This window comes from Chenopodium album, chromosome 18 (assembly GCF_948465745.1).
Source record: "Chenopodium album chromosome 18, dcCheAlbu1.1, whole genome shotgun sequence".
NCBI lineage: Eukaryota > Viridiplantae > Streptophyta > Magnoliopsida > Caryophyllales > Amaranthaceae > Chenopodium > Chenopodium album.
Genome location: NC_137851.1, coordinates 4471939 through 4487313, shown reverse-complemented (window position 1 = coordinate 4487313; position 15375 = coordinate 4471939). Strand labels below are relative to the sequence as shown.

General features: G+C 37.2%; 1 protein-coding gene across 1 annotated transcript; it reads right to left on the bottom strand.

Moving 5' to 3' along the window:
- Positions 1-5148: 5148 nt before the first annotated feature.
- Positions 5149-11973, bottom strand: LOC145591251 (protein CROWDED NUCLEI 1-like). The gene is made up of 8 exons (XM_081647654.1): positions 11411-11973; positions 10101-10310; positions 9430-9683; positions 9060-9330; positions 8898-8981; positions 6664-8729; positions 5926-6088; positions 5149-5805 (listed from the first exon to the last, which is right to left on the bottom strand). The coding sequence occupies exons 1-8, from the start codon at positions 11594-11596 to the stop codon at positions 5575-5577; spliced, it is 3465 nt and encodes a 1154-aa protein (XP_081503780.1). The 5' UTR covers positions 11597-11973; the 3' UTR covers positions 5149-5574.
- Between the last annotated feature and the right edge of the window lie 3402 nt (positions 11974-15375).

Below are 15375 nucleotides of genomic sequence, written 5' to 3'. Positions count from 1 at the left end.
GTTAAGGTTAGGGTTTCCTTGCGTATCCAAGGTTAGGTTCAGTGAGGGGTTCTTTACGTGGCCGTTGACGATTGTGTCTTGGTGGTGGCTTGGGTTGCTTGGTGGTGGCTTGGTTTATTGCCGTTGAGGTTGTCGTTCCTTTGTTAGGTAGTTTGCTTGCTTTCTTTAATTGTTGTTTTGTTTTCCCTTTAGTTTAATTATGTTGTGTTGGTTTAAGTTGTATGCTTTGTTATTTAGGTTGTTTTTTTAAAAATAATTCTCTTTCTCTGCTTGGTCATGAGTTAGAGTTTCAGAGATTACTTTTAGTTTTGGAAGTTATCGAAGTGTTGTCGTGGTTTTTGGAGCCTTGTTAGGTTTTGTGGGTTGTAAGATTAAGCAATCCCTTTTTCGTTGGATGGGTGGTCCTACTAGTAGCCTTGTCGGGGTGTAGATGTGTTCCTCTGGTAGTTAAAGCAGTTCTCCGGGGGGGGGATGTTATTTGCGCAGGTGGATGGTTTCCTTGCATGTGGAGTTTGCAGGAGGAGTGTGGTTTTGGAGGAAGAGTGTGGTTTGCGGGTCTTGTTGCTAGGTTTGTGGGATGATAAGGGCAATGAGGCAATTGCTATCATCCTTTTGTTAGTTTGGGTGATGACAAGGTCAGTCATCGCTGTTAATTAATATCTAGAAGGAGGCTACCCATCTTTAATGTTTGGGTTAAGCAAAGTCCTTCATTTTCTTGCAATCTCTGCTGGTAGAGTTGCAAAAGGAGAACCTGCATTTGGATGCACGGTTTCTCATAGAGTCGTTAAAGGAAATGACTCTATAGGTTTTATTCCCAGACTCCTAGGATGTAGTTATACTTTTAGACCCATAGGAGTGTAATGGTGTTATAGGTCCGTTCTTCAGCAACAGGAGGCATATTTCGGGTTCTTCCGTCTACCAACAATTTCCATCACGAGTTCCCTTCGCTTTCAATGCCAACTCGGGTTCTCTTCAAGGTTTGTGGTATGTGCTCTTGGTCCATCTCGACTGTTCAGTTCGTTCGGCTTCTTTTGGTCCACATTTTGGATGAGGTTTGGTTTTCTGGATTGTCCGGGCTCCGCAGACCGCAGCTACTGGTTTGCTGTAAGACCTTTTCCGTATTTTGTTCTCTTCGATCTTCCTATAGTGGTACTTAGGGCTTGTTCACATTTACTTAATTTCAGTTCAACTCTTAATTTCCCTCTCTCATAAAATATTCATTTCAGCTCCAATCAGTTCAGTTCAGTTTAGTTCAATTCAGTAAATGTGAACAAGCCCTTAGTATGTGTAGGTTTATGTGTTCTTGTTTTAGTTTGTTTAGGTTGTAATTTTGATTTTATTTAATAGTATCTTTTGTCAAAAGAAAAAAAAAAAATCCCACTCCGTAATTAGTAATTAGTAAATTATTATTACTATAAGGCAGTATGCATTGTACATTTGTACTCAACTCAAAAAAAAAAAAAAAAAAAGAAAAAGAAAAAAAAAAGTATATATTGGAATTTTGATTAATTTGGAAACAAAATATATTGACTAAATAATAACTATCCTAATAATTATTCTATTCAATTATTCAAATAGGTCTAACTATTAAGTACTCCGTAGTAAAATTGCTCTAAGATTCATGACATATTCATAAAAAAAATATGGAAACCTTACGTAGCTTTATAAGGAACAAAAATGAAGTACTTCCACAATACGGTATATAATCAAATGCGTATTTTAAAATACTGTTTTGGCAAATAAACTCTTTCATAGAAATCTACTTATATAGTGTTAATTTTAAAATTATTTAGACATTCACATAGGCATATCAGCCCAACTGTCAAAATTACTTTCATTGTAGGGATTAAGTTTCTTGAGGAGCTTGTTGCCAACATCACACACATGTTCCTGACAATTCAGTATTAACACAGTCTTAAGCTTGGGAGGTAGGCAGCTTTCATCTCTCAAGGATTCGAGCTTCGGACAATGCTTAACATGAAGTTCAGTCAAGTTGGGGAAGTTCCAGGATATGGATTTCAAAGATTGGAAATGACTTATTTCCAACTTAGACAAGGATGAGGGTAGTTGAAGATCTGAACTAGGAATGCACTCCACTAAAGCTGATGAGAAGCCTGTATCGCGAAGTCTAAGATCTTGGAGGGAATCGAGGAGGCCTAATCCCCACTCCTCGAGTGGCTGCTTTATGTTCATGTATTCGATGTGAAGTTCTTCAAGGGACCTAGGAAGACCCCCTCCTGGAAAAGACTTGATGTTGGGACACTTTTTAATGCTCAAGTATTTTAGAGAGGTAAAATTTTGTATCTGATTGGGAAGGCCAGTAAAATTAGCATTGTCTTCGATCATAAGCTCTTTTATAGCAGGAAGAGTTAGATCTTCTGGCAATGACAGAAGTTTAGGACATTCTGCTATTCTTAATACAGCTAGATGAGCAAGTTTCAAGGGAGTTTCAAGGTTTTTGTCAATCCTGTTAATCATCAGAGACTTGAGAGATTCGCAATTGTGTATCTTCAACCAACTAATCTTCTCCGGAATATCAAGAGTTGTCAGAGACTTACAATCAGAAATGTAGATGTTTTGTACATTAGAGGTCGCGGAAGATGATTTCTTGAGTTCCACAGACTGTATGTCATCACAATTATAAATCTGCAACCGGGCAAGTGTGGCAGGTATCTGATGTAATTTCAAAAGGGAGTAACAATGTGATATGAAGACAGTCTGACAAGAATTTGGCAAAGCAAAGCCTGTGACTTCTGTGACATCAGGAAGGTCCATTGATTCTGAACAAACGATACTAGATGCAGTAGACATCTGCAATGCTTTACATTTAATTATGGACAGGTTCTCAAGCAGAGGGAGGTTTGTAAGTGTGACACTTAACTGATGGCAATATGAGACCGAAATCTTTTTTAATGAAAGGAGATAGGGAGGTAAACACCCCTGCAGTGATTCACAATGCGAAAGTGAAAGCTGCTCGAGGTGTGGGAATGCCACCATACTATTGCTGTCAACTGATGTTGAGTGCAACCACTTCTTCCAGGAACTCATATGAGATAAGGCTAGAGTTGTCAATGCCGGAAAAGGATTTGAAGACTGTCCATAAAATTCAGGACCAACCTTCTTTATATTGTCCATTCTTTCAACTCGAAGCTCCTTTAAAGAGGGTAGCAATCCTAGTGGTGGCAAGCTTTCACAGCTCACACAATCCATCAAAATTACGCAGACCATGCATGTGAAAAATCTATTTCCTAACCAAGCAGGGAATGCTAAGCCCTGCTTGCACCCTTTAAACTCACAGACTTTCATGCAATTGTGAGGCTGCCGCCACTTCATACCTTTTTTAGTGTTGACATCAACCTCAACACTAAAGATGATACAGTCGGAAAGACCCAAGTCGCTAGCTTGGGTCTGAATGTCTTGCATGCGGTTGCTCATCTCTTCAATCCTGGATGAAAGGTCTCCGCCTAAATGTTGAAAACGTTGCACATCTCTGGAGTCACCAGCTGAAACGCTCTTCAACTTATCAAAGAAACAGAAAAGTGAGGCATATATAATCAGTTGCTAAAGAAAGAATTTCACGAGTTATTTATCATAATGGCTTTGTACATGAAAATATGTTAAAAGAACATACAAGTACGTAGTATAATGATAAAAGAACATACAGGTATGAAGTATGATAAAATGCCATTAACCCGGATCATAGTCTACACTCTACAGGACTACAGTTATGATAGCTTTGTACATAGAACTGTGGTAAACAAGAGGATGTTTAAGGCTGTCACAAATCAATAAGGATCACAACGAGAAACTTGAGCTTACATGACCGAGGTAGTGTGGAGCACGAATACACAGCCTACTCGACTACTCATGTTAGTGAAATAGGTACCAATCTGCTCAAATCAGCTTAAGAAAGCCTTTTGTTTGTGAGGATGGTCTGTTTCTTTGCACCATTTTAGGCTCTCTTTCTTTTTTTATTAATGGCTGAAGTTCAGCAACGTAACTAATAATATGATTCTTAGTAAATTTCATTTATGAATACAAACAAATCTGATCTATATAAATACGAGGATATCAGATATAGTTTAAACTCCCCTAACCACAAGTAGAAAAAATCTATTCATCATCTTTCTGTAGTACTCATCTTCTGTTTACAACACTTAACAAGCAAAATAATACACATAATTCGAAAATCCCCCTATCTTTTTTTTTTTTTTTTTCTTTCTTTTTCCACCATGTATATCTGACCGTCCATTAAAATTCACTAATAAAAACAAAATCATGGAACAGGATAAAAGAAAGGAAGAAAGAGAGAAGAAAGCTGAGATAGATCAATACACACCTTTTTTCTAATTGACCCAAGAATATTATTATTACATCCAATATCCTTGTTCAACTCATGAAGTTCTCGAGTTTGAGCAACAAAGTCATCCAAAATACCCTCCAAATCGTAAGCCAAGTCTTGTAAATCTTCTAATCATACCTTGATAAGCTTATTTTGACATTGCCTCTGCTCAGCTTCACTTAACAGCGGTTCGATCATCCTTAGCATTTTCTCCCATTCTTGAAAGCAGTCTGTTTTGAGTTGTTTTACCCCTCCCTCAACAACAAACTGACTCACCCCTACAGATGCCAGTTTTTCAATAACTAGTTGACCAGATGCCGCGACATATATATCTCCGGTCTCCATTTTTGATTCTTCGACGATCAATAGCTGCTCAAATCAAGCAAATGAAAATGATTATGAGATCAGAATGTCAACTGTAGTGAAGAAGTGGCCTTTGGTAAGCTATTTGGGTTACAGCACAAATCTGTATTATTCTGATTTATTTACCATAAATCACAATTACTAAAGTCAACTTCATTGATTTTTTTTTTATACATTTTTCCATTTTGGGAATTAATCAACAATGGAGTAATAATGTTATGATTATTATTACATTAACTTAAACTTTAGTGTCATGTTATCATGGTCATTGACTTTACTTCGTACTTGTATCAATTATCCAGCATTTCCTCGTATACGTAAAATTTTCAATTTACAATTTTTTCCTACTTAAAACTCAATAACATCAAACTCCAAAGCTTATTAACTCGTAAACTTCTCCTAGAATACCCAAGCTGGTAAAGATGATAGAACGCAGGTCAAGGTATCGACAATTAGAGCAAAAGTCTTCACATAGGGAGAGTTAAGCAAGAGAATACAAAATGAGCAAAAGATTTCAATCATCTTCAAACCAATGATACAAACAAATTTGACATTCACTATAAAAAATGTGGTAAGCTAAGTACTGCGTAAAAAAACGCACAGGCCCACGACTACACTCATCTAAGCTCCTGTAATTAATAGACAGAAGACATCCCATTACTCCTACCAGAAAGCACAAGACAGACTAAACGGAACTCTTCCTAAAACTTTGTATAGAGATTCCGGGCTCACAACTCTAGGTTCAATATGCTAATACACAAGTACATGGACATTCCCGAATGGAAGAATTAAGGGGATAATAATCAATGGTGACGAAATTGAAGAACAAACGCTGAATCAGCTGATAATTGATGCTTCTATATGTGCCATCATGTAGTCAAGAATTTCCACAGCTTCTTTCCTATTGAAGCTTCACCTGGATGCTCAGCCTCTTCATCATCATTGTCATCATCATCCTCTTCCTCCGTAACACTACCATCTTCATCACCATATTTACCATGTCTATCAGGAGTTCCATTTACCTCTTCACTCTGCACAATGCTTTTGACCTTCCTTTTAGGTACGGGAGTAGTGTATATGTTTGTCTCCTCAACCTGAACCTGTCAGTGATGAAAAAAAATCACTAAGATGGTACAAAATAGACATTCTTTGTCTGTACTTGAAATAAGAATTTGCTTAAGAAAAAGCAACAATACAAGATTGCAAACAATAGTCCTCACCTCCATCAAGTTTATACTCGTTGCACCATCTTCACTAGCGACTCCGGCTGAATGTGAGGGCCCAGGTTTTGAATTTCCATCTAGAATCTCCTTTTGTCCATCTTCTTCATCATTACCTTTACTTGCATCAGATGCTATTTTTACAGCTGCGCCTGTGGCAACTCTATAACCAGCATAAACCCCAAGTAAGAATCAAACCTTGACATGATGCATTATAATCACACTGACAATTTGACAAACCATCTCTGACTTGAGACCAATTCATAATTATTTTTAAGGAAATACCTAAACATTTTTGTTGAAAAAATTATTAATTAGGAAAAATCAAACGCAAGAATTAATTTACTAGTTTTGCAGATTTAGCAGAGTGTTTCCATCACATAAACATCTAGTTCAAACGCTTGACCACCCAAAACTCATTAGAAAACCACACAAAATACACAATACACCACGAGATAAGAGGCATAGATTTCCTTCACTCTGAACAAATTGTGAATATATGGACAGGTAAAACAAAATTAGGCAAAGAATAGAAAGTTGCTTAAACATAGGAACTACAGCATTAAGGATAAGATACATAATTAATAAGGCCAAGCAATTTGTAGTTGCCTTCTCACTTGTTTATTATTTGTTTAAATGTGTCTCTGATCGTTTATAGTTGGGGCAGAATTAAAGGTTAAAACCCCTGACATCACATTAAACAGAAGAAAAAAGTATAAAATTCATAATAATACTTACTTCTTTGGCCTCCGGAGATTATATCGTCTTTCAGCAGGCACTTGCACACCTGCAGAGACTTTTCGTCGCCTCGTCCTGGGACCTCCAGCCGCAACACTGTCAGAACGCCCTTCGCTTTCCCCATCATCCTGCTCACTTGCGGTAGCTTGTGAAGTGAGAGCACGACCGCGTTTTCTTCCCTTTTTTCTATTTTCTTTGTCTGCAAGACTAGAAACCTCCCGACTCCCACCATCCATATGAATAGAGTCTTCAGCATCACCATTTGGATGCTCACTAACACTTGGTTCAATTGCATCACCAACAATGTCCTTAGCATCTTTAATTACATCCTTCACCGAGCGTGTCCTGACTCTGAGTCTTTCTCTCTTTCCAGCTCTGTGTTGATCTGAGTTCTGGGAAGGTTCAGGCTCCTTACCACTGTCAGTATTACCCCGCGCTCCAACTGAAGGATCTTGATCACCTTCTACCTCCCTGACATTCTCATCAACTGCCGCCTGCACATCTAATGAATCACTTGCCATCCTAAATGACAATTCTTGCACTTCTTCAACATTATCATGTTTATCAGAAGTAAGTCCTGCATTAGCATCCTGGTCTGCTGGAGAACCATCTGATGCAGCTGGTTCTTCTCTTTTGATAGGTGATAAGTTCAGTATCTTTTGTGTGCATTTCCGCAGCCAAGACACGGTTTTCCCTGGGGTAAATGACTCCACATTTCCACGAACAGGGGACTCAGGTGAATGGAGATTCTCCTTAAAGCTGTTTCGGATATAATCTTCAGCCAGCTTTGGCAGAGGAAGAATCTCCCTATTCTCCATATCATTTAAAAACTGAAGATCAGAAAGCATAAATTCCCGGGTTACTTCACCACATTGTTCACAACTCTTAAATCTCTGAACAAATGAAATGAACCTCTCCCTCTCCTTAACAAGCTGCTCTCTCTGATCCTTTAATTTGTTACTAAGAGCAAAAAGCTCATCAACATCCTTCTGAATTTCAAGTCTACGCCCTTCCAAGTCTTTCTTACTAGCAGCCACTTCTTCTGTTTGCTTTGAAATTCTCCTTTGCTCTTCTTTTAAGTCTGCCATTCCCCTTTCAGCTATTTCTCGCAAGTAATTTAGATTATTCTGCTCCTTTTCTCTTTCTTCCTCAAACAGACGCTCTCTTTCAGAAAGATTTGCTTCCTTCTCTTCAATCAACTTCCGCATTTCAATCTCGAGGTCTCTTTTCTTCCGTTCAAGATCATCAATCATCTTTCTCTTCTCGGTCTCTTCTCTCTCTGACAACAGTGATTTCTGATACTCCATGTGAGCTGCAAATGAATCCTTTTCCAATTCAAAAGCTTTAAGCTCACTTTCCATCTTCTTCTGAGAAGCCAGACTCTCGTTCCTCAATTTTTCCTCTTCCAAATGTCTCCATTTTTCCCATTTCTCTTTCTCTTCTGTTAACTTTTTCAGCTCCCGTTCAACTTCCGCCTTCTTCTCATCCAGCGATTCCCAATCTTGCTCAAATGCCATCCTTTCCTGTTTCAACTCAGCAGCTTCTTTCAAAAGTACTTCCTTCTGTGATCTGCATTCATCTATCTCCCGCTTTAATTCAGACTGAAGACGCAAATGCTCTGATTTCTCTTCTTCAGTCACTCTAAGTTCTTCCTTCTCTTGTTGTATCCTCAACAGCTGTTTCTCGTTGGCAGCTTTAATATTTTCCAGTTCTTCCTTGAGCTTAAGTAAGTTTTCAGAGTCAATCAGTATCTGCTTCTTTTCCTTCTCTAATTGTTTATTCTCTTCCCTTGCAATCTTTTCTCTTTCCTTCAATGCTTTGGTTTTTGATTCTAAGTCATTCTCTTTCTCCTTACACTTCTCCAATTTCTTGTCCAGAGCCTGTTCACGCTTTGCGATTTTTTCTTCTGCATGACTGATATCAGCTTCCTTTTTCTCTAATTCAATGACCTTACCTTTCAATTCTTCATCAACGGATCTCCTCTTCTTATCCATCTCAAACTCAAACTCCTGCTTCTTAGCATCTAATTGAGCGTTGTGCTCATCAAGAAGACTTTGGAGCTCATTCTGCAGGAGGTGAGAAAAACATAAAGTTAGAAGTCAATGTTACAACAATTTAACAGCTTGTTTATACAAACACAGACTCACTACTGATTAAGCAGTTACAAATTACTCTGGCATAAAAAGGCACTAACGTTTGGACACGAATATATCACCAAATAATTAAAAATTCACCTTTTCTCTCTCATTAAGTTTTTCTTCCCGAGCAGATAGCTCTTTCTCTTTTCCTTCAATTCTCAATTTCAAAGCATCAATTTCCTGCAAGCTCAAAAACGATCAGATCAGCAACTATTACAAACTAAAATTTAGATAGACAAGTTTATTTAGTAAATTCACCTTCTCTTTTACAGTCAAGCTGGATAGCCTCTGGCTTATATCCTCCTCTTTCTTCTTCAAATCCATATTAGCTTTATCTATCTTCTTTTGTACCTCAGCCAGTTCTAACTCTTTCTGCTTGCAGCCCTTATCAATTTCATTGGCTCTCTCTTCCCTTTGATTAAGGATTCTCCGAGCCTCACATAATCTCTCTTCTCCTTCTTGTAACTTCCTCTCCCATTCCAGCAAGTCTTCTCTTTGTTTAGACAAAGTAGCATCATGCGCGTCTTTCCTATTGAAAAGAACAATAATATATTAGTTAGGTTAAATTGAGCACAAAACATTAGCATAGCCGTTTATATAAGAGATATAACACAAGTCTATCACATACTCTGAGTTAAAAGACAATCGCTCCCTTCGAAGAGCACTTTCTCGACTTTCTAAATCTTGCAATTTTCTCTCTATTTCAGAGCTCTTTCTGCTTGCCTCTGCATACTTAACGTCAGCCGCACGCAGTTTTGCTTCAACTTCTAAAGATTTCTCTTCAATGTTAGCTGCCAGAGAATTGGCTTCGGCCAATTTTGAATCAGCTGTAAATTTAATTTCAGCATATTCTGACCGCATCTCCCGCAAGGCCTTCTCCAGCTACAATAACCAACAATTGACAATTTTAGCCAGTGATAATACAAGATGACCACCAAATGTCTGAAATCTGAATGTGTTTGTCTATGACAGACTGACAATAAGAGAGTTGTAAAAAAGCAGCCACTAACACCAAAGAAATTACAGGAGTCATAAGGTGGGACTGCAAACTCAGAAGCACGCACACAAATCTGAAATATGACTAGTTTGATATATGCCATTAAAGCTCCAATTGATAATTCATAATGCAAGTTAAAATTAAATGAAATAGAGCAAATTTAGCACAAAAGGCAGAGAGCAAATTGATTTCTGAAATACAAACGAACAATCAATGCATAAGCTCATCTTCGAAGGGTAAAATGAGTAAAGGAGTAATTGAGTGCAAATCTCAAGAAAGGAGTAATTGAGTGCAAATCTTACATCTTTAACACACTGTTTCTCCACACCCAATGCCTTCCTTAGATCTTCCTCCCTCTTCTCAAGATCAGATATTGCAATCAGATGAGCTGCCTGCTCTCGTTTAAGTGCATCCTTCTGCTCAGCTAATGCATGCTGAAGATCTTCAAACTTCGAACTCCACTCCTTCTTCTCAATCAAGAGAAGTCCCATATTGTATTGGTATTCAAATAACTGCAAGAATCAATCACATGATCAAAAACATGCAGACAAAACCTCTACACAGAGCTTAGCATGCATGGCATAAGTGTTGCCACACAGAACTAGTAACCAGATTTTACAATTCACATAAAATAACAAGCGAGCCAAAATACTTCGCTAATAACAAGCCAGGCAGATAGTGTTAACTATACTCCCCTGAATTTTCTCCCAACACCCAACTTTGCAGAATATGACTATTCATAGTAAATTGAATGACAAAGTTCAGCTGATCCTGGAAACCTTTAATATCTGTAGCCAAGACAGGGGTTTTTCAAAACAAGAAACTAATTGGGCTCATTCAGGTGGATTTTCCTTGTTCCATGGGGAAGTGGAATCCGGACGAGAAAAATAAGCGTCCAAAAAAGAAGATAGGCTCACAAGAATAAATGATGACAGGAATCTACACCAAAACTAGCTGCTCCCTAAATCAATGACCATCAATTCAAGCAGAAAACCAGCTTTATAAATCCAATTATAGTCCGTAAAAACAACTAAACAAGGCATTATGGGGCTACCATAGGATCTTAAGCTCCTAAAAATGGGCTATTGTCACTGTCCCTTAGACAAAGTAGTTTTTAGATATAACTATAATATCCAAAGTTCCTGCATTTTCGCCAAAAAAAACCCACAAGTCCCAACACCTTATATTCATCATACCCACCGATTGATGGTCAATCGACATTTTGGTACAACCCAATGCACCTCACATCCACTGCACCCAACACTTCACTGACAACATACACAGCTTCAAGCTGCTTCTTTTTTTAAGGGTGGGGAATTCCAATTAAAAAACGGCAAAAAAAACAACTAATTTTCAACCTTACTCAAGTAGAACCAACATTCGTTAATAATATACAGCAAACAATACGAAGTACTTATATTGTTAAGCAAAAAAACAAATCTACTCAAATCAGAGCACAAAAATTAATGAAAAAAGTAAAGTAAGACCCACAAAAATAAAGTAAAAACAGAGCAAACCCAGGTGAGCAAAACTCGTAATTCATGCAAAAAAAAAAAAACAGGGAAATTAAGTAATTAAGATAAAACAGAGCTAATAAACCAAAAAAACCCACCTCATTTTCAAGCTTAGCAGTTCTTTCATCCAAATCTTCGAGATCGTCCCCATCCCTAACAACAATCGCACCTCCATTTTCAGAAATTCGCGCGCTAGAATTCGAATTCGGCACTGGAGTTTTCTGATTCTCTCTCCTCGGTGACAAAGACCAGCCCGAAAAAACCTTCTTCTGGGGTGTAAACATTGCTTCAAACTACAATTCAACCGATTTACAGCAGCAGAAATCAACCCAGTAACTCAACTTCATCAAAAAAGATGAACAATTTTGATTAAAGCAAATCAAGATTTGAGTATCTTGAAAACCAACCAAAAACCCTAACCCTAGAATTTCGAAATCAGGCGAAAAAAACAAAGGAGAAGACAATAAAACCCCCAGAAAACGCCGGAATTGAAAGTTGAAAATCCAATTCACCGGCGAAACGAAGAAGAAAGACGTTTGAAATCCGATAACGTCTCTCCCAACGAACACTTTCTCTCTCTAAAAAGTTTGGTTCTTTCTCTCTCTAGAAAAATACTTTATTCTCTCTCCTACTTAGCCACCTTTCGTGAAGCGCGGGGATCAGTCACGTTCGTGTTATTTATTTCTTTTTATTTTTCAACTTTTTTATTTTTTTATTTTAATTGTAAAAAATAAAAATACAAAATATAAAAAAACCAAAAAGTGTCCGACAGCAATTTTGTGCTGTGAAAAAGACATTTTTACCCTTGAGTGTTTGGAGTTGTAGCATTACTTTAGGGGTACTTTGGGAAGTATAACGGTCTGCTTTTTTGGACTGAACATGGGTTGCTTGGGACGAAGTGATGAATTGACGAAAATACCCTCATCCAGCTTATTAGTGTTAAGGGTATTTTAGTCATTTTAGATGACGGAATGATAAAGAAAGAATATACGAAATTGAAATGCCACGGTGTTGACGGGCTGTTATGTAGCATTATATGAAAATTATTAAATTTAAAAAAAAAAAAAATTAAAAGGAAGGTTTAAACTTTGGGAAATGAAGATGTGAATGACTTTATGAGGATAAGAATCACTTTTATTATCCATTTTGTTAATTATTTAATTAATATACTATAGTTTTTTATTTGAGGGCCATCATTCATTATTCATTTATACAATTTGGCAAATTGCACTTTACTCTTTGGGTAGGAGAATTTAGTTATTTATCGGTAAAAAGGACAAAAGTGGTAAAAAAAATGTGCAACAAAAATCTTACATGCATTTGGTGCCTTCTAAAGAATAGTAACTTTGAAGGCAATTTGTTAATAAATATACTATAAGATGTCATTGTTTCATAAAATGTCATTTTGTATGTGTCATTGTCTTAAACTGTTTTCTCTATTAAGTACTACTTAAACTTAATTAAGGGCCTGTTCATATTTACTTAATTTCAGTTCAGTTCAGTTCAGTTCAGCTCCAATCAGTTTAGTTCAGTTCCAATCAGTTCAGTTCAGTTCAGTTCAGCTCTTAATTTCCCTCTCACATAAAATATTCATTTCAGCTCAATTCAGTTCAGTTCAGTTCAGTTCAGTTCCAATCAGTTCAGTTCAGTTCAGTTCAGTTCAGCTCCAATCAGTTCAGTTCAGTTCAGTTCAGTTCAGCTCAATTTAGTAAATATGAACAGGCCCTAAGAGATATTTATTGAATGGGTTGTAAGATGTTTGTTGTTAATCCTTATTGATGACTTGTTATGGTAGGAGTCAACAACTCAATGCTAGTTTAAGGTCAATAAGAACCGCGTAATGTATAAGACATCATAAATTAACGTTAATAGTAATTGGCTTTTTGTGTAATGTTTACATTTATGTATTAAAAAATGGTAAAATCGTATAATTATTATAATTAACAACGGTATATATATGTAGAGAAAGAAAGTTATTAGCAAATTACATCTTATGAAAAGATAACATTAATTGACAACATTAAGCAACATTTTTGTTTTTTTTTTTTTTTTTTGAAACGACAACATTAGCAAAAGACAACATTAGCAAAATCCCTCTATTTATTGCAAACTTTTAAAATTTGGGATAGTAGTATTTTCAATAGTAATTCTTCATAATTCTCCATTGCAATTTGTAGACATTTAGGAGTTCAATAATTTTTGCTTATAAGCAAGCTGCATTTATGGTTCACATTATTACATTACAATTACAAGTGTAGTGGTACTTTTTACCATCTTATAAATTCCAACTAATTGCAAAATTAGCATCTTATATGCGCTGAAATCAATAAGCGCTATGCACCAATTTCAAACCCAATTTCAAAGGCAAGCAATGTTACCTCCAAACGGTACTTCATTTTAGCATGTACACAATTTCTTAACTATTAACACTTAATTACCTTACCCTACATCTATGCCTAACAGCTCCACGCGGATGCATGCGTCTTACGAGTTAGGACCCTAGTATCATAAAAACAATGCCTTGATACGCAAGCTACAAAACCACAACAACAAGGCTGCTAACAATGGCTCTTCCAATAACGAAATTTCCATTCAATAATCCACTCCCAGAAATGAAGCTTTAACATGAATGTAAGACAGAACGATATTCCTATAATATTTGAGCTTTGATATCCTAGTCAATATCAAGCCATAATCGAAAACAAATATTAAAATTCCCACTAATTCACAACAATCCCATACAAGACTTCCCAAGAACTTGCAACAAACTACAGTTCATAGCTACGCATCATATTCTTCTAACCAACACGGGTATTAAGATTTGTGTTATAAAGTAATTAACGATTGTATCTCGTCAATATTGGAACGCTTTATAACAAGTCTTGCACCATTTGGAAATTTATCTTCGAGCTTCCTAGCACGGATGGCAGCATCTTCATTCGGCTCCATAAGCCACAATGATAAAATTGGGGATGATATATGACGATTCCCCTGCCTTTGATACAAAGCTCTGTCCAGAATATATACAGCCTACTCTAAAGCTAAGAAAAGAGTGCTATCTAAGAACTAGTGAAGCATTAATTACAAAATAAACTTGCTGTAAATTACAAATAGGAAATAGTCATCTCTTAAACTTCCTATACTCCCCCTCAAGTGGGAGTGTGAGGATCACGAACACCCAACTTGGACATAAGAAAGTAAAATTGATTAGTCCCTAGTGCCTTAGTGAAGATGTCAGCTAGTTGAAGAGAAGTCCGTACATGAGATGTACTAATAACCCCGGCAACCAAGAGCTCTCGAACAAAATGACAATCGATCTCAATGTGCTTAGTTCGTTCGTGAAAAACAGGGTTTGCAGCAATGTGGAGTGCAGCTTGGTTGTCACAAAACAAGCGAACTGGTTGACGATGAAAAACACCTAAGCATGAGAGGAAGGAGCGTAACCACTTAACCTCGGCACAAGTAAAAGCCATGGAACGGTACTCTGCTTCCGCCGAAGAACGGGACACGGTTGCTTGCTTCTTTGTCTTCCACGAAATAGGAGAAGTGCCGAGGGTGAGAAAATAGCCCGAAATTGAACGACGTGAAATAGGGCAACTCGCCCAATCAGAGTCACAATAAGCATATAGTTGCAAATCATTGTCTGAACTAAGGAACACACCCTGACCAGGATGAGTTTTAAGGTATCGCAAGACTCGAATTGCTGCCTCGTAATGTTCTTGCAGTGGAGATTGCATAAATTGAGATAGAATGTGGACAGAATAAGAGATGTCTGGGCGAGTGATGGTGAGATAAATGAGGCGGCCAATGATACGTCGATATTTGGCAGGATCATGATACAAAGGACCTGAAGCAAGAGCTAACTTATGATTCTGAGGTAATGGAGTATCTACTGGTTTGCAAGACCCTAAACCAGTTTCAGCAAGAATGTCAAGCGTATATTTGCGTTGAGACAAAAACATTCCTTCTGAAGATCGAGCACATTCAATACCCAAAAAATACTTAAGAGGACCCAAGTCTTTTAGCTTAAAACAATCATTCAAATACCGCTTAAAAGACGAGC